General features: G+C 43.5%; 1 protein-coding gene across 4 annotated transcripts in view; it reads right to left on the bottom strand.

Annotated features, from left to right (window-relative positions):
• cntn3b (contactin 3b) overlaps positions 1–23,735 on the bottom strand; it is a 63,430-nt gene that overhangs the window by 19,042 nt on the left and 20,653 nt on the right. For all 4 annotated transcript variants that reach the window (XM_030420324.1, XM_030420323.1, XM_030420322.1 and 1 more), the window contains exons 4-11: positions 18,554–18,729; positions 13,469–13,567; positions 9,591–9,794; positions 6,673–6,775; positions 6,137–6,321; positions 5,608–5,744; positions 3,320–3,449; positions 2,525–2,675 (exon numbers count right to left, since the gene is read on the bottom strand). In XM_030420324.1, coding sequence (XP_030276184.1) covers positions 2,525–2,675; positions 3,320–3,449; positions 5,608–5,744; positions 6,137–6,321; positions 6,673–6,775; positions 9,591–9,794; positions 13,469–13,567; positions 18,554–18,729 — 1,185 coding nt within the window. The remainder of the gene's footprint in view (positions 1–2,524; positions 2,676–3,319; positions 3,450–5,607; positions 5,745–6,136; positions 6,322–6,672; positions 6,776–9,590; positions 9,795–13,468; positions 13,568–18,553; positions 18,730–23,735) is intronic.

Consider the following 23,735-nt stretch of genomic DNA (forward strand, 5'->3'; position numbering starts at 1 on the left):
GGGCTAAACTCCGGGACACATTACTAAATGAGGAAAAATCTTTACAAACAGCAACACTGAATAGCTCAATGAATAAATAACATTTGCTTTACAGGCTTTATGTTGCTGAGGTCAGTAAGCAAACACTAACACGCTTGGGGTTCACTGACTTGCTGAATATTTAATAATATATCTCAGGCAAGAGTAAGCATATTGCTCCACAAAGTATATATTATTCGAACAGAAATGGAGTCAGAGAGTCAGGACACTGAACTGACACAGCCAAGGGTACATTTCATTGCTATATAACTTTTTATCTGCAAGAGGAATAATGTGTTTTCAACTGCTTTGCAGTCTTGCTTCAAAAAATAGATCAACTGAAATATAATCATACTTAGCTCTAGCCTTTAAGAATCATTTTGTTTTACTTACCAAGGTTTTGGACTAAAATGTCTGCCTCTGAGTTCCCCAATCCCTAATCCCCAGTGCAACAAAGGTGATTAATATACTGTTTGTGGTGTCAATAAACAGTATTCCAGAATTAATACCAGCAATGTGTGTTTCTGCAAACCTTGTTACTTTACAGGTGTTTATTTTCAATGTTCTGTTTTATGTTGAGATAACGTGTGAGCTTATGATCTTTTTGGGTTTAAGTACAAAAAACAGTTGTTAAAAGTTAGGAAAATCATATGTTTTGGCTTGAAATGCCTGTTTTGGTTGCCACAAACACAGCAGGAGATGTCCTGACTTCTTGTCAAAAATGTCAGATGTTTGACACCACAAACGTGGCTGGCGATGTCCTTATTTGTCATCAAAGATATCTGTTTTTTTGTCACCACAAACACAGCTGGAAATTGTCCTGAGGTCTCCTTAAATATGCCACTGGTTTAACGCTTTAACACAAATGTTGAAACACAGTCTTGAACTGCGGTCACTGGCTTGGCAGCCTTCTCGCCTGTTACTCCACTGCAATCCTATCATCTCCAGACAGGTGATTTACATGTAACGTATATGCGATCTGACTTTTTCTGCAGAGATGCTAATAGAATGTGTGGGCCTATGACACATACAAATGTCAACATATCAGTGGTTTGCAGATTTTTAAAAATATTTTATATCCTAGTGACTGGGCTGGAATTTAAAAACATCAGGAAAAAACCAAACATGGATGAATGACAAACCTAATTTTTAGCAATTGTTATTGGCGAAGTATTAATTATCCAGAGTAACAGCGGGGTGGAGACATCTCAGAGACGGATTCCTTAAAAAACCTGAGTAAATTAACCCATCATTAAAACTATCTGCATGGCTAGACATCATCAGGGGTTATTGTGAAAATGTGTTTTTTTTTAATCATTTGGGTGAAACTAACTTGGACCGATACTGTATTTAGTGAGAAAATTGATTCACAGTTCATTTCCGACACATTGCTCCAATTTAGAGCATGACTGCAGGTATGAGAAAACACTTCCCATCCCGTGTCTGCATACATCTAATGTGGGCACCTTGAAAGACTACGTGGGCTTCACATACAGCGTGCTAAATGTCAGTCAGCTTGGGAATTTTACCAATTTCCTGCAGCTATAGATGTAGCTCCCCATCTGGAGCCAACTAAGGAGCCTCTGCGCTGTTTTGACAAGATGCGTGATGCTCTTATTGTTCTCTTTCAGATCTCCCATTGAATACACAGCATGGGAGTGATTCAAATAGCACAAAGTTAGACATTTCGTCGGTGTTGGAGTCGTTCTTATTCACTCTGTCCTGCCTGTGTGTGTGCGTGTGTGTGGAGTGCTTAGAATTCTTGGTGTTTGTGACTTGCAGTAGGGTTTAGTCACCGTTTAAGCCTTTTCTTCTCCCTCCAATTGGGATGATGAAAAGTCATCCGACAGACTGCTCAAATGTGCCACCCTTGGCTCCCGATTTGCCCTTTGCTGATTCCTCCACCTTTTCATTGGTTGAGTATCGTGTGAAATCTTGGCATGGCTTAAATACGGCTTCTCGTGTATACAATCAGAAATCAGACAGAGAAGGCCAACAAACTAAATTAAGCACCACTTAATGCCACTTAAAGCGGTGCTTGAAGTCTGCTCACTGTCTGCATCACGTCTGCGCGTTGGGTGAGTCTGACTCTGCTCTCACATCTGCGGCAAGGTCGAATCAAACCCACGGTGCAGCTCAACACTTTTACCTTGAATTTCAGGCGCAACGGCGTCAGTTTTACTTTCCTCGATCTGAGAGCAGACAGACTTTATCTTCGGGAGAGACTCCATTTGCTAATCTTTTATCTTCTTAAATATTTCATGCATGCAGTGTTGATAGGACCGGCGAGCATCTTCATCCCTCACACCAAGCTATTTGCACATGAGGGCGCACACAGCACATTAGCCATGCGCAGTTTTCCTGGTGGGCGCCCTGCTCCCATTCTCCTGATTAGCCTTTCCCTCTATGCACCTGCACAAATGCCAAATACGCTATTCAAACAAGTCTGCTCACGGTGCATGTGAATAAAAGCTGTGAGGAATGTGCACTTGGACTTTTATCCTACCTTTCAGTTCTCTGCAGGATCTCGTTCCCTTTCTTCCACAGGCTAATTGCTGGGGGCGAGGCCTGAGGCTTGCATTCGAGAGTGACTTCGCTGCCTGAGCGAGCTTTTAGCACGGCCCTTAATGGACTTTTGGCGAAACTGGGAGGTGAAGCTGTGTGTTGGGAAGGACAGAGAGAAAAAGGTGCGAGATTAAAAATAAAGACAACCCGAAGCCCCTCACAGATCAGCCGCGCCGCGCCGATATCGACTCTCCTTCAGCTTCAGCAGCGATGGCAGCTCAAAAATCTCAGCATGGACTCAGCAGAAATGCCGACTGGGCTCAGGGCTACAGATCCACCTGCCGCCCAACTGTTGCACACATAAAACCTCCCCCTCACTCCATCCTCTGACCTGCTGTGATCACAGTTTGTCAGCCATCATTTGGAGCCCCAAGTGTCATCGCATGTATCAAGACAGGATCGAATTTCTCATTGAACCGGGTCAGATGGAAGTCATCAAAGCTTTGCAAATAAAATCAATACCCCATCTACATGAGAAAGCAACGCACGATGCCACAAAGAAATGCGCTTGTAGTATCCAAATCAATACGATGGAAACGATTGAAAGTAAAATGAGACACTCCATCAGATTCATATTTCTGCTGGCGGAGCCCATAGTGACATCAAATGAGTGTGCAGACTGATTGCTGAGGAGAGCTTTAGCAGGCAGGCTGCTGGTTTTTTATCTTAGGAGATGATCAAACGCACAGACAGATAAGCAGGATGAAAGCGGAGGGGGGGGGGATGCAATTCTTACCTAACACCATTAGTTGGGCACTGGAATAAATAATGCCATGTTTGTTTTCCGCCACACACTGATACATCCCGGAGTCCGACAGGTTCAATGCAGCTATGGAGAGAGCCCCGTTTTCGATTTGGACGCGGCCCTGCGGAGGAAGGAGAAAGAGTTCTGCATATCCATTGCAAGGCCAGTGTGGTCTATTATGTCTAAAAAGCACAGCAGCAATTATTGGTGCACCGTGAAGAGAAGAGGACAGCAGGAGGGAAGAAAGAGAGGGAGGGAGAGGGGGAGAGGGAGAAATCGCCGAAAGAGCCTTGTGGCGCTCTACGTATGTTCGGCGTGTAATAAGGGAACAGATGAGGAGGCAGTGGTGGAAACTGCTAACCTGCATCTTCGACACACAGAAATGAAGCAATGTTGACAATAGCACCAGCGGCACATTAAAAAGCCATTTATCTTCCGGGGTTGCTCAGTTGTAAAAACTATAATGACAGCTCGGATGATGACTTGGAGTGGATTTTAACCCAACAATCTAGTCAGAGATCCTCCTCGCTGCAGGGGATGTGGTGTCTTACGTTAATTAGAGGCGCATATGGCAGGCTGTTGATCAGTCAGATAGAACATATTAGTGAGGAAGAAAGACACTGTGCCACAGGAACACCACATACGGGATGGATCTGTAGCATGTTTCTACATTTTTGCACTGTTCCGCTTTGATTACCGAAGTAAAGGGGCACTCCACTGATTTTACACATTTGGTATGTTAAGCGGTCATAATGGGAAACAGTCACACAATGTCTCGGGGGAGCGTCAAAAGGCAGTTTGAGAAAACCTTGAGGGCTTGTAACTTGGGCTCAGAAAAACCTGTATCAAAAAAACTGTAGGTATGGAGTTTGAAACGAGTGCCATGAAAAGATCCAATTGGTTGTATTTTGAGAGTTACATGGTTTCCAGCCCCAAACAACATTAGCTGGAAGCGTGTGTTTCTGTTCAGCTCAGCCTCTGACTGAGCTCAGAACTCACCAGGAAATCTGGTTCTTCCTCGTGGTTCCCTTCACTCTCGCTCCTTTTTCCTTTTTGTCTTTGTATATTTATGGCGCAGATATTCTTCATTTAGTTTTCAACACTTCAGCTTCTTTGCATATATTCATTTCAATTTGCACTGCCTCAGTGTCTTTCCATTGGCTTTATATGGTAATCGTGGTTCTGTTTGGACACACCCCATTACACAGCCCACCCTCATCAGAAACCAAGAAGCAGCCTATCAAGACCCATATTCACATTACTTTGAGGTGGCCAAGTCTAGGGGGGGCAACTTTTACGGCATCAAAAGTAATTGGGGAATTATTTCCAGGTATGTTCGTAACGGAAGAGGACTAACTAACAGTTATTCTAATCAAAACCACGATGTTTCCCTAAACCTAACCAAGTACTTTTCTTGCCTAAACTCAACCAAACAGCAAGTGTATGATAAAGGTCTGCTACACCTGCTGCTGCTGCAACGGTCATGTTGTTTTGGGAACAGTAATATGCTGTAGGGCTGACAACGTTGTAATCAGATCTCAGCCTGGAGTCAACTCAATTTGGGACCATGACAATATCTAAAAAGTCTAACTCTCAAGCCTTCTCTCGTACAAAGTAATTTAAAAATCAATGCATACTGAGATCAAATCATACTGCAGGAAGAATCAGCGTAATGGAGAATCGATTATCCAGATAATGTATACATGTGTTGTTAGGAGGTGTAAGTCAGGATACCTCTGCCTCCTTTCACATCTGCCTGCAACACCGTGAAAAGTACTGAATCGCTGGAGTACCCCTTGACTTTCATGAACAGCAGTTCTACCTTGCAAGTGGGAAAATGGAAGCGGAGGTGATTACAGCCATCGGAAAAAAAACTGTACCGACAGAGAACATGCATTCATCCAGAACACAGGGTAAATTCACAGTTAATCCCGTCTCTGCACATTGTTGATTCAGTGTAACTCGTCGGCAGATCTAATTTGCCGTGTTTTTGAAACACTTTAAACATCAACAAAGCTGTGAAAACGATATTACAGGCTTCTGCGCAAATTGTGTAAAGAGAGGCGAGTTGATCTTTTGAGCTTAGCTTCTCAGTAAGCCTCAGAACAGCTTCCGTGCTCCTTAACACAGACTTTCCAAGTGTGGGGAACTCTTTCGGAGGGTTGAACGCCGTTCTTCTGAAACAAACTTTTTTTCAACATACATTAACTTACATTCCCCCCGCACATTCATTCAGTGTTGTGTTTTAATTTATCACCCGTCTGATCGGATCAGCATACCTCAGGCGTCACCGTGTCCCCATTCTTCAGCCAGCTGTAGGACGGCTTTGGCTTCCCGTTGGCCTTACACTCCCAGAAGAGGCTCTCCTCGATGGACAGAGCTGTGTCCGCCATTGTCTGGAGCCAGTGAGGTTTGGCTAAGAATAAATGAGAGGATTACCTTTTGAAACATGTGTTTTAATTAAAGAAGCAGCGGATTAGCGGAGGGCGGTATCCGGACTCATAAAGCCGTCAAAGCAGCCTTGCATTAAATCATCAAAGTTTTCACTGAATGCGTGGATTATCAGCAAAATGAGGAGAACAGGTGAGTTAACAGATGAATATTGGCTGTAAAATTCATCTTTCCATAGCCTGTTCCGTCATTTCATGGTTAACATTATGCTCCATGTGTTACAGACAAATAGATTTTTCTGGCAAACAAATGAGATTACAGCTGCTGGTGACATGCATGTTTTCTGTACATGTGGTTATCAGCTACACACATTCACCCCGGCCTTCACTGTCAATCAATTTCACACGGTTCACTAACCGTGGAATGAAATGCGACCCCGCGCGGCATTTTTGCCCCGCCGATTCTCCGCCATGCACTCGTACGTCCCCGCGTCCTCCTGCTGGAAATTAGGGATTTCAAGGACGGCGTTTGAATTCTTCATTTTGACTTTGCTGGGGAAGGGGATGCCGCTCGTTCTCCTCCAGCTTATTTCTGGGACAGGGCTGCGAAAGAGACGAACAAAAAGTTCCCATGGTGGCAACTGTCAGTCGCGGCGATCAAAGTCTGATTAAGCACTGAAAGAACTGCGGTTGAAGCCGGAGCCGTGTGAGTTATTGTTCCCCCACAAATCAAACTGTGATTGCTCAGATTTCCGAAGCTTTTAAAAGAACTTTGATTTCTGCTCCCTTGTCTTTTTATGCTGCGGCCCCTTGCTCCCTCATGGATTGATAAATCTGAGACTGAGTAATGTTCTGCTTGTGCATTCTTAAATCATCTTGAGAAGAGCTATACATGGATGAGCCTACAGCTTATTTCACACAAACACACACACACACAGAACGGGGCTGACTTACTTTCCCAGAGCGAAGCATTCCAGCTTCACCGCCGATTCCTTCGCAGCTGGAACCGAATCAGGGAAATGAACTTCTATTTTGGGTTCATATTCGCCCATTACTCCTACAAGAGGGAGACAAGAGATGACAAGCTTTTCTCACCGGTGATTAACAGCGCACATTAAACACAAGCCGGATCAAAAGAGAGCGTAGTAACATGGTGGGACGGCTGACAGGGAAGGCTTTATGCGTAGGAGCAGGAGTGACCACTGAAGGGCCGCTGGAGAGGAGCGAACATATCAGAGGTGGCTTATAAAAGATTCAGAGAACACATCAGGGAAAAGACTTGCTCAGTGAGGATCTATCACCTGTGGCAAAGTGACTTCATTTATGACCGTATTTATATTCACATCGCTAGAACAGGTCAGGGACTTGTGCGCAGAGATAATAGTATGCCCTTTACTATTATCAATTACAAACCCAGCAGTGTGGCAGCAGAGCTGATTTGGGGTCCAGTGCATGTTTTCAGATTAAAGGTCAATAAAGACTTCGAAAAGCTGTGATAAGTGTTTGCATCTTGGCCACCGCGGGGAAAAAACATACAGAAAGTGGAATTGCATCTCCTTCAACAAGCAATCAATATCCTCCGTGTTTAGTCAGTAATGACCCGTGACATTCTGAAGGACAGAGACATGAACTGAATGATACAACACATCGGTAACTCAACCTAAAGCAGCTCATGAACGATTTGACATTATTCAGTGTAACGCTGACCAATGGTGTTGGTAAACCAATGGTTTATTTGAATCATGACTGAATAGAGAGGATCGATAAGTACTCGAGTACCACATCCTGAAGTTAACAATTACAGCTACTCAAATGTCTGTTATTAAGTCATTATATTTTGGAGTACTTTTTGCGAGCAAAGTTTCATGTTGTGTCGAGCCTTCTTATTGTTTTAAACATAGCGATTTTGATGCTAGCATAAGAGTGCCGCTGCACTCCATTGAAAATTATCTTGCCCGAAAACGAAACTATGGTAAATCTTAAAAGTGCCTCTTTCGTCGTAATTAAGGTTTGACTCATATTCAATCACAAAAAGCACCTCGGTTGCTTTTTGTCGAGAGTTTCACTTTAAGTACGCATTGCACCATGTTATCTACTAACAACAAGAAAAAGTAGTTTTTTCAGTCTTATTCGCAACTCTTCAAATAATAATGCTCCTTATTTTCCAACTCATGAGTGCGTCATCCCAAAGTGTTATTTTTGACAGGGTGGGAGCTGAGACTCCAAAATACATTTTTCGCACTAATAGGACTGTTGCTGTATTGATGCTTTATCAATTAATTATAGGCCGTTGATAATAACAACATCTTGGATGCCAAGCTAGGAAAATAGGTGACAACACCCTTTAATAACATTAAATCATTAACAGATGGTCAATCTATATTTAATTAAACTTTAGTTAATAGTTACATGACTGGTAACAAGCAGGTAAATGCTTTGTAAACCATTTTTTGAGGACCAATGTATTGTACGTTGCAACTGATAATAGTACTTATAACAGTATTTGGGTGGCCGTTATAAAGTTGCTACTGATGTTAGCAATTGCTTGTTAAATAGTTTATCAAGCATGTTATTGTGTGTTAATGGTGAAATAACTATTAGCTAATGTTTAATTTACCATAAACTGACCATTTATAAATGATTTACATTAAAAAAAGGGTTGGCCATATGGCTGGTATTTAACCCATGTTTTGATCATGCTGTTGTAATTGTTGTCAGTCAGTTAGTTGTTCAACTGTAACATCAGTCACCTTTAACCCACCGAATCTGGAGCCGTGATCAGGAAACATGTGAGTGCAGAGGTTGTAGGAAGTGGTGCCAACGACACATCACAGTGCTGTGCACAGTGTGCGACTGAGAAGACACACGCTGCAGCACTGCAGCGATCATTAGGTGATTCGCAGATCAAAAGGCCTCCGGGTTGGTTGAAAAGGTTGTTATTTTTTTGTTTGTTTTGTCCCTCTTATTTTTTTCAAAAGAATTTAAATGAGCAGCACATGTGAAGCAGGTCTCACCATCCTGTTAAAAAACAACTGTAACAGGCAACGGTATGTGCGGCAACGCATGGGTGAGAAATTCGGCATTTCTATACGGAAATCTCTATTTGACGAGCGGCAGTTTTATTTATAACTACATCATTAACAGTGTTTTAAACAAGCTGTCACAGTAGTGGCGATGGCTGTTGTCAGGTGAGTCTGCTCTCTGCATGCTGCAGTGTCTATATGTTTATACTACGCCAAAGATGATGTGGTGTGAAACGAATGCCGCACAGGAAGTGTCCGTGCACTGTCTATAAAAAGCAGACTGGCACGCTGTTTTCCAACACGAACAATCTTGGTGATTGCCTCGTGTCAGTCTCAGCTACATTTTTAACCGCGTCGCATCATCGCTTCCAGCCTAACACCTTAAAAGCTCTGAATTGAGATCAGCTCGTGCTGTCACTCTGCGAAGCTAACGCTAACGTTAGCTCAAGCAGCTTAAGTATAGCGCTGTCACCAGTGTGATGAGGTGTCACCTGGCGAATATCATAACACTGTCAGGTGTAACAGCTTCTCATTGTCACTACATCTCGCTAAATATATAGCTGTTGTTAATGAATTAATGACTTTTAAAATGTCACAGTCACATCTAAATATTATTAAATGATGTCAGGAGGGTCTGAAAAAAAATGTATGGCATAATATCAAGGAAATCTAGCTTAGTTTTAATAAGCTTATGTATTTAAATAACAAGCGATGGAAGATAAAAAGTGAAACTCAGACTAGACTACAGTTTTAATCTGATAAATACAAATAAAGTCAAAAAATCCCTTTTGACTGATTTTTAGACAGTGGGGTACAAACCAAAGGCTCCCTGTAGTTTCATGCATTTACCGTCATTTCTGAGGACCAGCGGTGTCGGAGAGCTGAGCACCTTCTCCCTCGTCACAGTGTTGTTTACCACACAGGTGTAGTTGCCAACGTCGGATGGCTCCACTTTTGCGATGTACAGGCTCCCCGTCTCTTGAGAGATGAATCGCCGGCTGTCTTGCTGAATGAAGTTCGGGTACTCGTTGAAGATCCACGCAAATGTCAGCTCTGGACCGGAGGAAAAAAAAAGACAAGCGGTTCAACTTAGAGCAGGTCCACCATGGCTCTTTCAAAGCTCGACTGATTCCGCACATGCAGTATTAGATGCATCAACCTCCGAGGGTTGGGGGGGGCCGGCTGAACCGAAAGGAACATACCCTACTGCGGCCTATAAATGTTAGCGGTCTCCTTGGGAGGAGATACCGTGGCAAATGTAGTAGCTATCGGTGCAGAAGAAATGGGAGACCTAAGTAAAGGGGAGCGCAACAAAATGGATTACAGTGCGTCAGTGCTGCTCCCCTGACACGCGGCCTCCATTCCCCGGGTCCCTGAGTGACTTGCTCCGTTTCGTGGGAGGCCCCGAACGGACGGATGGGTGGATTGAAGGGTCGGTGGATTGATGTATGGAAGCAGAAATACGCTGCGACGCCCCTTCACAAGCAGCAGGTCTGCCATAAACAGTGACCGTGTCGTGTGGAGAAGCGCACGCTGCACAGATTCGCAGGGGCGGGGAGATGCTCCGTGTAATCTGCGTCTTCGGAGGTGAGGTGCGCCGAGTCAAAAGGCGTACGCGATGACTGTCAATCATATCCCGTGCCTCCCCCCCCCCCCCCCCCCCCTGAGAGAGCGCGCCTCCTGGCTTTTCGCGAGGGATCGGGCGTCCGGGCCGGTTGCAGCGATGCGGACACAAACCTCTTTCTGATTAGGCGAGCATGAGCCACACAGTCGGAGTCAGCCTAACCTCCGTCTGAACTATGTGACTGTAATAAGCTGTGATGGAAAATTTGCCGAACAATTGTAAGTCAGACGAGGAGTGCTAATACAACACAAGGGCTTTTACACAACAGAGAAAGTGACTTGTGCACTTACGCACCCGGCGAGTAAACAAACGTCTTTGGCGGAGCACAAAAAGTGATAAAATCGCAATCGCTTGTGACAATATTGTATTTAATTTATCACATCCGAGTGATGTGATAATGGATGCGGCAGCGGAGGGAAAAGCTTTCACGGAATTCAAAGTCGATGGAGCGTCATGACAACCGGAGGGTGAGCCTTGTAGGTGTTAAATAAGTGAAGTGGTAACTTCGGCGGAGTTCAAGGTGGTGTGGCAATTCGACGCTTTTCAAAATTCAAGAGAGAGGAAGGGCGGAAGGGGGGAGGAGAGGAAGAAGAGAGAGGGATAGAGGGGATAGTAGAGGAGAGGGAGCAACAGGGCAGGGAGAGGAAAAAATGGAACAGCAGGCTTACTTTCATTCACTTCTGAAAAATGTGGGAAAACACAATAGCGCTACGGTTCCAGCAGCCAACCGCATATAATCCTATGTCAGAGGGAAGCTGTCAAACTGTATTTCACACAAAGTACTCTGACCCATTATCCCATAGACCAGCTGTACAATGCACTGCGCCGCAAACTGTTCTCTTGTGAAGGAAATTGGTTGTCCCGATGTGCAAGCTACTGTGTCAAGAGGCAGGCAAGCTAGGCAGCAGCCATTGTCCATGTTCTCAGTTTTCTGCAGAGACTCAGCGAGGTGGGGCCAAACAGTCTGCGCCTGGATCTCCACACCACGGCATTCTCATCGGAAGAATACATATTCATCTCTCTCTGTTGAAGAATTAAAGCATCTTTTTTTGAATTTCTTTAGATAAGGGCCGCAATTAATGATTAATCTCATCCATTAATCTGCAGAATGTTTTCACCGGGTTTTGATTTAGTCTGTAAAATGTCAGAAAATCTCACATTTAAGAAGCTGGAACCAGCAAGTGTTTGACATTTCTTCTTGAAAAACGACTCAAAGGATGAATCCGGTGTTCTGCCGTCCCTGGTCCCCGCACATTTTTAGATGTCGCCCTGCTCCGACGGCCCCGATTCAAATGATCAGACCGTGATCAAGCCGCTGAAGCCTGATAACGTCCCGTCTGTTTGAATCAGGTGTGGTGGTGCTGGGGAACATCCGAAACATGGAGGGCAGGGAGCACCGAAGAACACTGAAAAAACTGATGATCAGCATAGTTTCTGATCATCTTTTTTTTCAGATCGTCTAATTGATAAATCCTCTGACAGAAACATAAGAGTACGGGCAGCAGCTGGTTAGCTTAGCATAAATACGTGATACAGGGGACACTGTTAGTCTGGCTATGTTTGAAGATACTGGTCATCTGCCTATTAGCGCCTAAAGCTAATCATGTTTATATGTATATGTATGTTTACACGTCTATTCTATTTCTTACCTTTGTAATTGTATTGTCTATTTTTGCCATTGGTTTTGTCTTGGCTGCTAGGACAAACAAATGTCCCCGTCTGCGAGACATTAAAGGATTTCTGATTCTGATGCTCACAGATGAATATCTATCTATCTATCTATCTATCTATCTATCTATCTATCTATCTATCTATGAACACTTATCACACAGTTTAATGTGAATTAATAGAAGGTTTCCACTACAGTCCATAAGATCACTAGTTGGAGTCCAGCCCATAATCCTATATTTAAAAAACACAACTTTTTGTGTTGATGCTTCGGTGTGAACGTTATGGACGGTTATGGACAACATGAGGAAATTGCCTTTCAGTTCCTCACCTGTCCTTTTCCCGCCTCACTCCACCTGTACCTGATCCCCTCGTTAGAGTGTGTGTATAGCCTTTGTTGTCCCTCATGTCTTTGTCTGTGATGCCTGTGATGCCACCCTGAGTTTCCCGCCCTCGTCACCTCCAGTGTCTTCTCCACTGTCTGCACTCGGTGTCTCCCCGTGTTATGTTTTTGTTTTATGCTCCTTGTGTTTTCACTGATTTGTACGTTGCTTGTGTTTGCACTTTGTTTCAGCCCTTTTTGTTGCTACTTTGTCGCCGTGACTCGTTTTTGGTTTAACTGGTTTTCTTGTTTTTTGTATCCTTCAGCTATGTTTTAAATAAAGCTCGCCATTCGTTTCCCAATCCTGCCACACGTGTGATGTCTGCACTTGGGACTTCTCCTGTTTCCCCCGTAACTGTTGTAGTAGCATCAGCGAGACAAAAATAGGACCAATAACGCGTGGCGAGACCTGAGCCAGGAAGTATGAATCACTCTGTGCACTCTGTCAGCTAGCATCCAAATAACGCTGGTACATTTGCGGCCAACTCTTTGCAGCTTATTTGTTTGGTTTTTTTGCCTATTCAAGAGTACGGAATCGGATCACATATGTGTACAGAGCTAAGCGGAAACAAGGTGCCAGAGGTGCTGATGTGCAGATATCATTACTTTTGGTAAAAAGGCCATACTCGCTGTTAGCTGTCTCCGCTCTCTGTAGCTACATATTCAATGAAAAAAAACCAGAGTGGTCTTCTCATCTTACCCTCAGCAAGAAGCCAAAGACTTCAATTTACCAAAATGCCAAGCTATTCCTTCAAGACTTACTTCAGAAACTTTAATTAGAAAAAAAAATGCAGCATGAGGAAAGAAACACCCAGGGGATTTACTTAGTAATATTCAGTATGAAATACATAAGAGGATGATTATTAAGAGCATGTGTACACATAAATGGCTGTAAAAACAGATTAAGTTAGGAGTAAGGGAGTAATCCTTTATCAAAGGTTTCCACGTGAATCGAGCGGAGGTAATTCCAGTGACTCATGTTTTAAATAAGACACGACGGGAAGAAAAAGCAGCGCGCACACACACACACACACACGCACGCAGCAAACTTACCTCCGGAATGTAAAGGTGGTCCGCATAACAGAACCACGCCCTGGCCCTCACGGACGTTGACAGCGCTCCTCACGGTTTGAGTTTTGAAGTTATCGAGATCTAATATGTCAGAAAAAGATCGAAATGGGTTTAGACGGCGGCTGAAGAAAAGAACGTCAAATCATCAGCGGCACAGAGCAGAATATCAGACAGCCAAAAAAGTGCGTTTTTTTACACAGTCCATACACTCCAGGGTTTCTTTGAAAAGGAGTGGTTTTGAAAAAAGGAGACATAAGTTGTCCCTAAACTCCCTCCGCTGATTCACTGAGGCATGTTTTTGATGTTACACTTTGAGCAGTGGGACTTTAATGGGGCATCATTGATTGGCCTGGGACACCGGCTGACAGCTTATGAGGCGTTCAAAGGCATGCAGGGCGCTGATGAAACAGATGGACCTGACTTGGTGACGTTTACCCCGCGACGCCACACTTCAACGCTGGGATGAGATTAGGCTGCAATAGGATAAAATGAGCGGAGGGGAAGAAGACGCTGTGCGCGGACTGAACAAACACGGGGGAGCCTGCATGACAAATGACAGTTTGCTGTGCCAGCAGCAATAAGTAACATCATTATTAAATGTGGTGTAATCTTGCACTTAAAAGCATTAGCTTCCCCATCAATACTCTCAGCGCAACCTAGCCCTTGTAAATGAATGAGCAGTTGCTGGCAGACAAAACCCAAACCTGGGATGATAAACCACCCCTGGCTTCATGACTGATGGAGGGAAGCTGCCGCAGTCCGCTCTGTACTCTGTCTGCACCCTCTGGCTAACAGCCTAGAGTGAGCCTTCCAAACACAAACAAAAGAAAGTCAGTGTGACCGATAAGGGAAATTAGGAGAGGGAAGATTATGGAGAGAAGTGGGACAGAGTGTTGGTAAGATTAATGAGCGGCTCTCTGATGACCGCAGTGGAATCAAACAGAGCAAGTCACGGCAGGACACAGAGGAGGCCACAGGAGGAGATGGCCGACTTGAAATACAGACAGAGGCGATGTCCTTCTGATCTCACCAGGCTGCCTCTGTAAATGCAGAGTCGATCTCCTAAAGGCATTTGCGATTCTGAGGAAACCGGCGCTGGAGAGAGTTTCACCTCCTCGATTTTGATTGAAAAAAGCCCGGCGAAGAAAAAACAGCGGATGATAATTATAACAGCAACACTTTTTGGAAGCAGCGGGAGGCGAATCAGAGAGCCGTGGATAATTACTTAGGGGTTGAGGAAAGGATGACTCCTTCACGGAGATCGTGCAAAAAATGGCACAGGGGAGGGTAGAGATGTGGCCGGGCTCGACGCTGGAGGGGATACGCGCCTCCCTTCTCTGGCCTCTGAGCGGAAGAATAATGGGCTTCACTGGAGTGAACTGACCACACACTGTAACTCTGAGAGCTGGAGGCCAAACTCACTGTAGCTGCAGTGATTCCTTTGTAAGCAGAATCAGTCTCTGCCATATAAGAATGGCTGGCCCAGAGATTACACGGCGACCATTACAGCTCCATGATGATCGGTCTGGGCAATGGCGCCGCCGTGTTGTGTAGACGTTCTCCGTTATAAATTGTGTCCAGCAGTGATTTTCGAGTGAGGCTACTTTAACCTGCTCGAGAGGGCAACACAACACAGCTATTGCATTCTTGGGTTCCTGTTTTAGGAAAGTTTTTTTAAACTCGGGTCTATATTTGGTGGTTTTGGCCGTTGTCTGCGATCAATTACAGCGCTATCGAGGCAATTGCTGAGAATCACAAGCGAGGCGACATAATTACAACAAAGTGCAACACAAGCAAGAAATGTTAGCGCTCAGACAGTTTCACAGGTGGTAAACAACCCGGACTGTGTAGCCCAGCTGTGCAGACACAACGCCGGCCAGTGTTGTGCCTGAACGCGTTCAGTGAACGATCGTTTTTTGGCAAACGTGAACTGAATGAACTGTTTTTCTGCCTGCTGAACGTTATTGCGAACGCGTTCATTCTGGCATTCTTGTGAACGGCGCACTCTCAATTTAACTTCGCAAGAGAGTGCCAGATTTCCATAGAGCCTTCCAGGTGAAAACCCCGGCTCATCAAAACGCTAGCATGGAGGCAAAAACAAATGAAGGCAGCGATACCTCAGACTTTGCCTCCACCATTAATACGGCATCTTCGTATGATTACTTAAGACAATTTTATGAAAGGGTTAGTGATGATCCAGGTGGGAAAAATCGGAACCTTTTTGTGTAAACTTCACCCGCCGGGTTTCAAGAAGCAACTGCGAGTGAATAAAAAATCAAAAGACACGGCAACGGTAAGCCAAAACAGATCCTCTACCACCCAAATCACATTAATGCCGTACAGTACCGGCTCCACTGTCTTCATCTCCCAGTCGCAGCAGGACAACCTGGCTTTGCAGTATATTGTTGGAGAGTTGCAGTTTCAGTGTTAAAACTGATAAAATAATTGCTGTCTGTGGTTCTATATGGGCTGTGGCAATCACTGTGAAAATAATAGTTCGTGGCAACATATTGAAAAAAAAAGAACTATGAACTAGTTATTTTTTGGAACTATGAACTTAGTTTAAAAGTTTGAATTATGAACTATGAACTGAACTAGTTTGTTTTAAAATTTGTGAACTGAACTTTGAACCAGTTCGTGTAGAAAGTGAACTTTCCCAACACTGACGGCATACCTATCATCACCCTGAGAAAAAATGAATGTTGAAATTTGATATTTTGAGATTATGTTTCTTCCAGCATTTGCTTTTACCCGCACATCCAGCAGACACAAAACAACCTGCTAACATCTCTTGTTATCAGGTTTTACTCCACCTGTTGAATGTAAGTTGAACATTCACTCTCTTTTAGCTCTGTTTTTGGTCTCCTCCGACTCCTGAGGTAAAGTATCTGGCTCTCAAGCTACTAAAATACTCCACTGCGTTCACCAGCTAACCACCCAGTGTGTCCGTCTGCCGTCTGGCGCTGATTCAGGAAGCGTTTAGTATTTCACTAAACGCAGCTGGCAACTGTGGCTGGAAGCAACATTGATGAAAGAGCTGAGAGTGGACCGAAGAGGACAGTTAAGGGCCATAAAACCAACATTTAGCTGACAGGAGCTAAAAGGCTCTACAGGTTAGGTAATGTGTCCTTCCTGTGGGTTTGTCATTGTGGGGGACACCTTCGACACAACACAGCAAATATGTAGAGGGTAAATGGTGCAGCTATGTTCTTTCTAAATAAAAAGCACTTTAACATTTATATTTCTCCGGCAATTTCAGTGAGTCTTTCTTATGTTCAAGGGCTTAGACGTAGCTATGTGGAGTACAAAGAGTTTCCCTCCAGTCACTCTGAATCTCCTCTCTTGAGAGTCTGGCAGTGAATGCACCTTAACAATTGAGACTTTAAGTAACTGGAGACAAAACTCTTTTGACCCCCACACATCATTTACCCTTGAATATGAAAACTACTCAATGAGATCTGCTGAGAAATACAAACATTCTAGTGGGTTTTATTCCTAACAGTGGCAAAGGTTTATTTGGAATCTTTCAGTGTTCAATCTCTGAACACTTGCTTGCCCAGCTTGATATGATGGCGATAATGACGTACTGCAGCGATGACCAAAGCTGCCAATGTGGCGTCAATGACGTGTCTGTCTACTTGATGCTAATTTGCCCCAGTGGTCAACTGTGGTACTGCAAGACAGCCCACGTAACTCGTCATTATAAACCTAAATGTTACAATGACAGGACACCTCTGATCACAAACAAGGAACATTTCCACTCCTTGGATTAAACTTTTGTTTTTTAAACCCTAAAATGTCACATTTCCGGGCCTTTAATAGTGATCTTTGTGTGCATAACTTTGTCCAAATGTAAAGTCTGGGCTGAGCGGGACTGAGAGGAGAGAAACATTAATGTGCACATGCAGTAGGCCAATGCTGCAAAGTTCCCAGATCTCAGCAATTGACTCGAAGAGTACAATGTTATCTTAACCAATGGTGACGGCCAAAGCTATAAAAATAACATCCAGATTACATGAAACCAGAGTTTCTCTCAGGCGGTATGTAAAGATTAACTTATCAGTTCCACAGTGCGTGTGTTGATGCTGTAGATGACATTTTTCTGTAATTCTAAGCATTATTCCCGATGTTTCCCCAACAGTTGTGTGCTGTGGGAGGATATGGCAGCTTTTAGTGGTTGCAGCTGAATTCTGAAGGCAGGCAAAGCAGCAAAGAAGGCATGACATTTCTATCTTAGGGCAGTGGCCTCATTACACGCAAAAACAGAGTATCAGCCATGCTGATCTCCGAGACCTCCCTCACTGTGCATTAGGCAAGACAATAAATGTCAAGCAGCTCTGCTCTTCACCCGGTCCCCACAAGTGAGATTCATTACTGGGCTATAGGGATAATAGCAGCCCATCTCCTGAGAGGAAGTGAAAGGCTCTCTATCCTTGGGACATGATCAATAGCCAGCAAGCTTGATCAAGAGAAGAGAGGTGCCTCTACAGCGCCTGTCTGGAAGGTAGGCCCCCACTCAACAGCATCACTTTCCAACCCGCCTTTTGCCTTTTAAAACAGCAAGACGGGAGCAGCAGACAGCCTGTCACTATCTGATCCGCTCACGGTCTGCTGTGTATATTATTCAAAACGACGTGGCTGCCGATTACAAGGATGCAAATTCTTCTTAAGTATTATTTGTGTTCTTCTCCTTTACAGTGGGAATCACAGGGGCCGGCGAATCACTTGGCAAAATATGAGTCAATTCGGACTGAGCAAAGATGCTGTCAGAGTTGGAGCCACTAATGAGAATCAATGGAGTTCAGAGGCAGTCAGAAGCTGCCTCACCCACTGTGTTTGTTGCGTCTGACATTTCATTCGATTACCATTTCCCCTCTCGGAAATCTATTCACAGGCAATCTCAATGAGAAATTGGAATAGTAAATGAAAAAAAAAGGGAAAGCCTGGGCCACAACCATGTAACAAACATGTCAGACTGATATACGGCAGATACGAAGAAGTGCCAGGATGTCATAACTGTGTCAGAGCCGTGCCAGAAATGTGTAAGCAGTTGTGGGGATCACTTACATGCAAATTGCAGGCTGGCTCTGCGGCTGAGGATGGACCCCCACGCGTTGAAGGCCGTGCACTGGTACACCCCGGTGTCTTGGTCCTTGTCCAGGTTGCTAATGATCAGGCTGCCCCCAGACATGTGACGCCGGTAGTCATTCCCCAGATCAATGAGTGTTCCGTTTAGTGACCATCTGGAAAAACGCAAACACAATCAGTAGCTGAGCCCCCTGGAGATGCACGCTCACAGTGTTTATCACAGAGATCGATTCGATCGGTCCACCCACATCATGCTGAGAAGATAAAAGGTGAGTAATGAGAGCAGGGCTCTGTATTATTAACACAGGGATCTGAATGCTGTGAATAAGCCTCCAGGCAAGGAGAGAAAGAGCAAAAATAAAAGTCTTGACATTAAGCACAGATACGGCTTCCAGTTTTTTTCTTCAACAGTTTGACTTCATTTAAGTATTTTGTTTTGCTTTTAATTTAGGCAAAATTCCAAAGAGAGAAAATCTGTTGTGGTGAGTATTGATTTTCTCCTGCTTGCATGGTGAAGTGGATTTTATTTCATCTCATTTTTAATTACGTTCACTGTTTTTTTTTTTTCTGGTGCAGCTTGAGTCTGCTAGCAGAATATCTGACAAATGTTAACAGATTGTAGTGACATTTGATGGAAATACCGTCCTTGCAGGAGATACAAGTGTTGCTGCGCATGTAGCAATACATGAGGTTGTGTTTCATAGCACAGTGATGGAGCAATTTACTATTTTCAGCCACATTATTGGCATAAAATTAATTCACTGTTCCCAAAGGATGATTCCTGCTGACTTCTTTGATCCCCAGAATTTTCTATTCCGCCAACACCAGGTCAACATTTGTGATAAAGAGTGAAAAATCTCGATAACTGTAAGAGGGATAGCCATGAAATTTGGTAAATATTAACGGTACTCATACGTTCATGTGTTTTGTAAGAATCTAATCCTGGTGATTTTGACTTTCCATTTCAAACTTTCACTTTGTCAGTACTGGAGTTTATCAGATACCTGCAAAACTAATGACATACCCATCAGCATCAACCTTATTTTCAGTTTAGTGATAATCCACAAAAAACACAGCAGGAGAAGACGTAATACCGTCTTTAGGTCGCAATATGAAAAATAAAAAAATCTTTGGTTATTATTATAGATGCAGTAACATTAAGCTGCATTTGAATGTTTTAGCAGTGGTGGAGATCATTTTACATTGGCCTACTGTTGGGTGGTTTTATTTACTGTTGTAAACAATGTTAATGTGACAATGCATTGTGTTTTATATGAAATGGAATAGAATACACATTGGCTGAGTGCAATTTTTAATTAATCTCTCGTCACAATGCTGCGCTTATGCTCTGGTTAGGTTTGGGCAAAAAAAACCCCACTTGGTTAGGGTTAAGAAAAACATTTGGTCAACACAAGCACGGCTGAAAATTGTCCTGAGGTGTCCTTAAAAATATCCTGTGGTGTCACTTTTACAAATGTTGAAACACAGAAACGCAGACACTGCCCTGGTAGCTTTCTCGCCTGAAACTAACTGCTAAACTGTTATTGTGGGGACTGGGCTGGGAGTAGAAGTATAAAATACCCAATTATGAAAACAATGAAATTAAGTACAAATGACTCACAACTGTACTTAAGTCCAAAGCGTAAATGTACATAAATTAACTTTGCTAATGTCCACCACCGCTAACAAACTAAACTAACCTGGTAAACATGACAAACATTAGACTTGCTAAACATTAGCATGTTAGTGTTGTCATAATGAAAATGTTAGCATTTTGGATATATTTAGGAGAAATTAAATACAATTTCTGAGCAGGGTCCCATTCATTCCTCAGAAATGAATTCTGTGTTGCTATGTGTGCCACTCCCAGGTATGCAACCAGCCAGATCTTTCACATAGTGCCATCCCACCAGAGACTTCTGCTATAGCTAGGAGGCTAACTTCTGGTTTAGCTCCCCGCTTACTGAAAAATCACTTAGTTGTGCAACTCTTCTCAACTTTCCAAATGTTACCTGACCTATTGTATCAAATTCTAATATCATTTTACAGCCACTTCTTTCACAATGTAAGCTCATGGGACATACATTTTTGGGCCACTGTGCATCAAGTTAGGTTATAATTACAGGGCTCGGCCACTATGTTGAATTGACTTTTAAGTTGCTGCTATTCCCAGAGCCTGCTGATTTCAACTCAAAAGCACCTCCGTGCCAGCAGCCTCACAGAGGCACCGGTGTGTCTGCAGACTGCACTGCACTTACTTGAATAAAAAAAAAAAAGAAATTGAAAAAAAATGGCAAAAGCATCCCATGATGACTATGCACATTGTGATGCAGATGCAGATTAAATATGCCTTAACATTTTGTGTTCTGAAATTGACGTGTCTAAAGGACTGTGCAGCCTTGGCAGCGGTGCGCGCGCTCTGAGTTTTTCTAATTAGTTTATGCCTGTGCTTTTGTGTTTCTGACTTATTGCTTTCTGACACCTTCGTATTGCGTTGTCTACGGACCATTTCCTTCAGGGAAAGGTCACAAGATACTCTGTCATGCCAGCTCAGTTCAGGAAGTATGAGCTATTAATCAACGCTACAAAAGAGACAAAACGCCAAATTTTGTTCACGCTGTACAGTGAAAACACTTCACACTGTGCGTTATTCACTGACATCAGTCTGTCGGTGTGACAGTGCCACATCTGAGGGAGATGCAAGGCGCAGGAGGAACGTATACAAATATGGAGGGCGATGAGACTTTATCTCAGATCATTAACACTGGTGAAAAATGACTCCTCCCGTTCCTTCTAGGATTGGAGAAACAAAGGATTATTGGAGTGCTGTGTGTTAGTCGGCCTTAGTGACAGGACTGTAAAATGACATTTCCAATGATAAGGAGAGGGGGAAAAAATCAATATCATTTATTTCCTCCCAGGCAAACTAACAGGCTGTTAGAATGATGCTTCATGCAGTCTTAAAGTCAGTCATGGCTCTCCCCAGTCTCCTGCCTGACAGACTACAAGACGAAGCTGTCTTTCATCTTGTTGCTTGCATTATTCATCTAACAGTCTGCTCCAGTCACTTAATCTCACTGATTTTGTCACTATTCCAACAATATTACTTTTAAATGCTCTATCCTTGTCATGGCAAAGCTTATGTTTCCAAGAATCTATGTAAAAGCGTACCCAGTTACATCACACACTTTGCTGTCGTGTTTAAAGTCCTTGTATTTCTCCATCTGAATTCCTCCTTTGTTTGTGCCAAAGGGAGGATTATTGTATGTGGAAGAGGGGAGGAGGTTAAATGGAGAGGGATGAGAAGATATTTAGACTTGCAGCCACCCAGCGTGATTGAGCTTAATGGGGGAGGAAGGTGGGCAGCCTGGACAGATCACACACCCCTGCAGCAGACAGCTGGCTGGGTGTGAAGGCGTCTCTGCGCCGCAGACACAATCAGTAAGCCACCTACCTACTCTTGCCATAGATACACCCGAGACAGGCTATGATATGAGAAGACATGGGGAAGGTGTCATTACAGGGTAGAGCTCGCCTTTTTTATGTGAACCCAGGAAAGGGGTTTGAAGCAAAGATGAGGAAAGATCAACAAAAGCGGCTGTCTTTTTTGTCATCGATGGCCTCATACCTAGCCTTAATGCAATGTGAACTATCTAAAGCACTTGTGATTTCTCACATAGTGAGAGTACGTGAAAAAATGTGAATCTTCACACTCAGAAAACGGGACGAAACATCAGCACACCACACGGAGCACGGCCTCTCTGTAAGCCAAGCTGAGACGCCTTTATACACAATGGAATTAAAAAACACAGTAATGTGAGTAATGCAGCCTTCCCTTAATGACCGCTCATGTACATGTTTACCTCTTCCTTTTCCACCCCAGTGATAAAACACTGCGCCATGATTTAAAGTGAGACAATGCAATGAATATCAGCCCCTGTCTTATCTACTGCAACCCTACTTCGTTCCGCACCTCCAACATCCGCCACCAGATCATTAATGTAGGCTCAAAACTTCACGAATCCTTCGTTTGAATTCCATGTCGAGAACTATATTAACACAATACATTAATATTACTCGGCTCATTCCTTTCATTTGCTTTGTTTTCCACTTCTGCACGATGCATGATGGTAGATAAGTAAGCGCCCCCTTCTAATAAGATCTGATTAATGAAGTGCCTTTAAAAACTTTATTATGGGGGTTAATAAGTAAATAATTGATGTTTTATGGATCAGCTAAAACTCAGAAAGCTGGTCTAGTAAAAACGTGTGCTTACAGCTGCTCTAAGGAAGCAAGTCAATGATTTATCAACTATTAATGAAGGCATTAGTTGGAATGTATAAACAATTCATAAGATGCACCTTATCAGAAAGTGGTGCCGATAAATCAGTGACTATTGATCTTGCACCATTTTCTAGGGTATCCACTATATGGGTAGATAATTCTCACTAAACATTGAAACAGCGATACAGAAATATTCATCTCGAGGACTGTTTAATGAAAGAGTCGCCAGGATAAAAAGTTGGCAGCAAACCACTGATGCGTTCACATTCATAGGCATCATACGATACCAACCACATTCACATTTCTGGGAAACGTCTTGTATCGCATCCACATTTGTGACATGACTTTCGCATTAGGAGATGGAGGGGGTTGGTGGTGTGGTTAGAGGCAAGAAGCCTGACCACAGTTCGGGTCTGCGTTTCAACATATATAGGTGTGACACCACTGGATATTTTTAAACAGACCAGAGGACTATCTCTAGCCGGGTTTGTGGCAATAAAGCAGGTATTTTAAGCCCAAACAGGATAATTTTCGAAACCTAACTCCCTTTCCAAGTGGTTTTGTTCCTAAACCTAACCAGAACATAAGCCCGATGTTGTTACAAGATAAGATCAACACATCCTCATGTCAAAACAACTGAGTTGGCAGATAACCACACTCACTAAAAACAGCATTTTTTAACCGGTCCCAAAACAACACGATTGTTGCAGCATACCAACAGAAAGCGTACCGACTGTAATTGAATGGTACTAATTTCAAAACTACTAAGTTAGGTTTAGGAAGACATTGTGGTTTGGCTGTAAAAGTCCAAATTGCGAGATATTTGATTTGTGCCTCATCAAGCCCATCAAAAACTGATGCTTTGGGTTTCCCAACT

The sequence above is a fragment of the Sparus aurata genome, chromosome 6 (genome assembly GCF_900880675.1).
Source record: "Sparus aurata chromosome 6, fSpaAur1.1, whole genome shotgun sequence".
NCBI classification, from domain to species: Eukaryota; Metazoa; Chordata; class Actinopteri; order Spariformes; family Sparidae; genus Sparus; species Sparus aurata.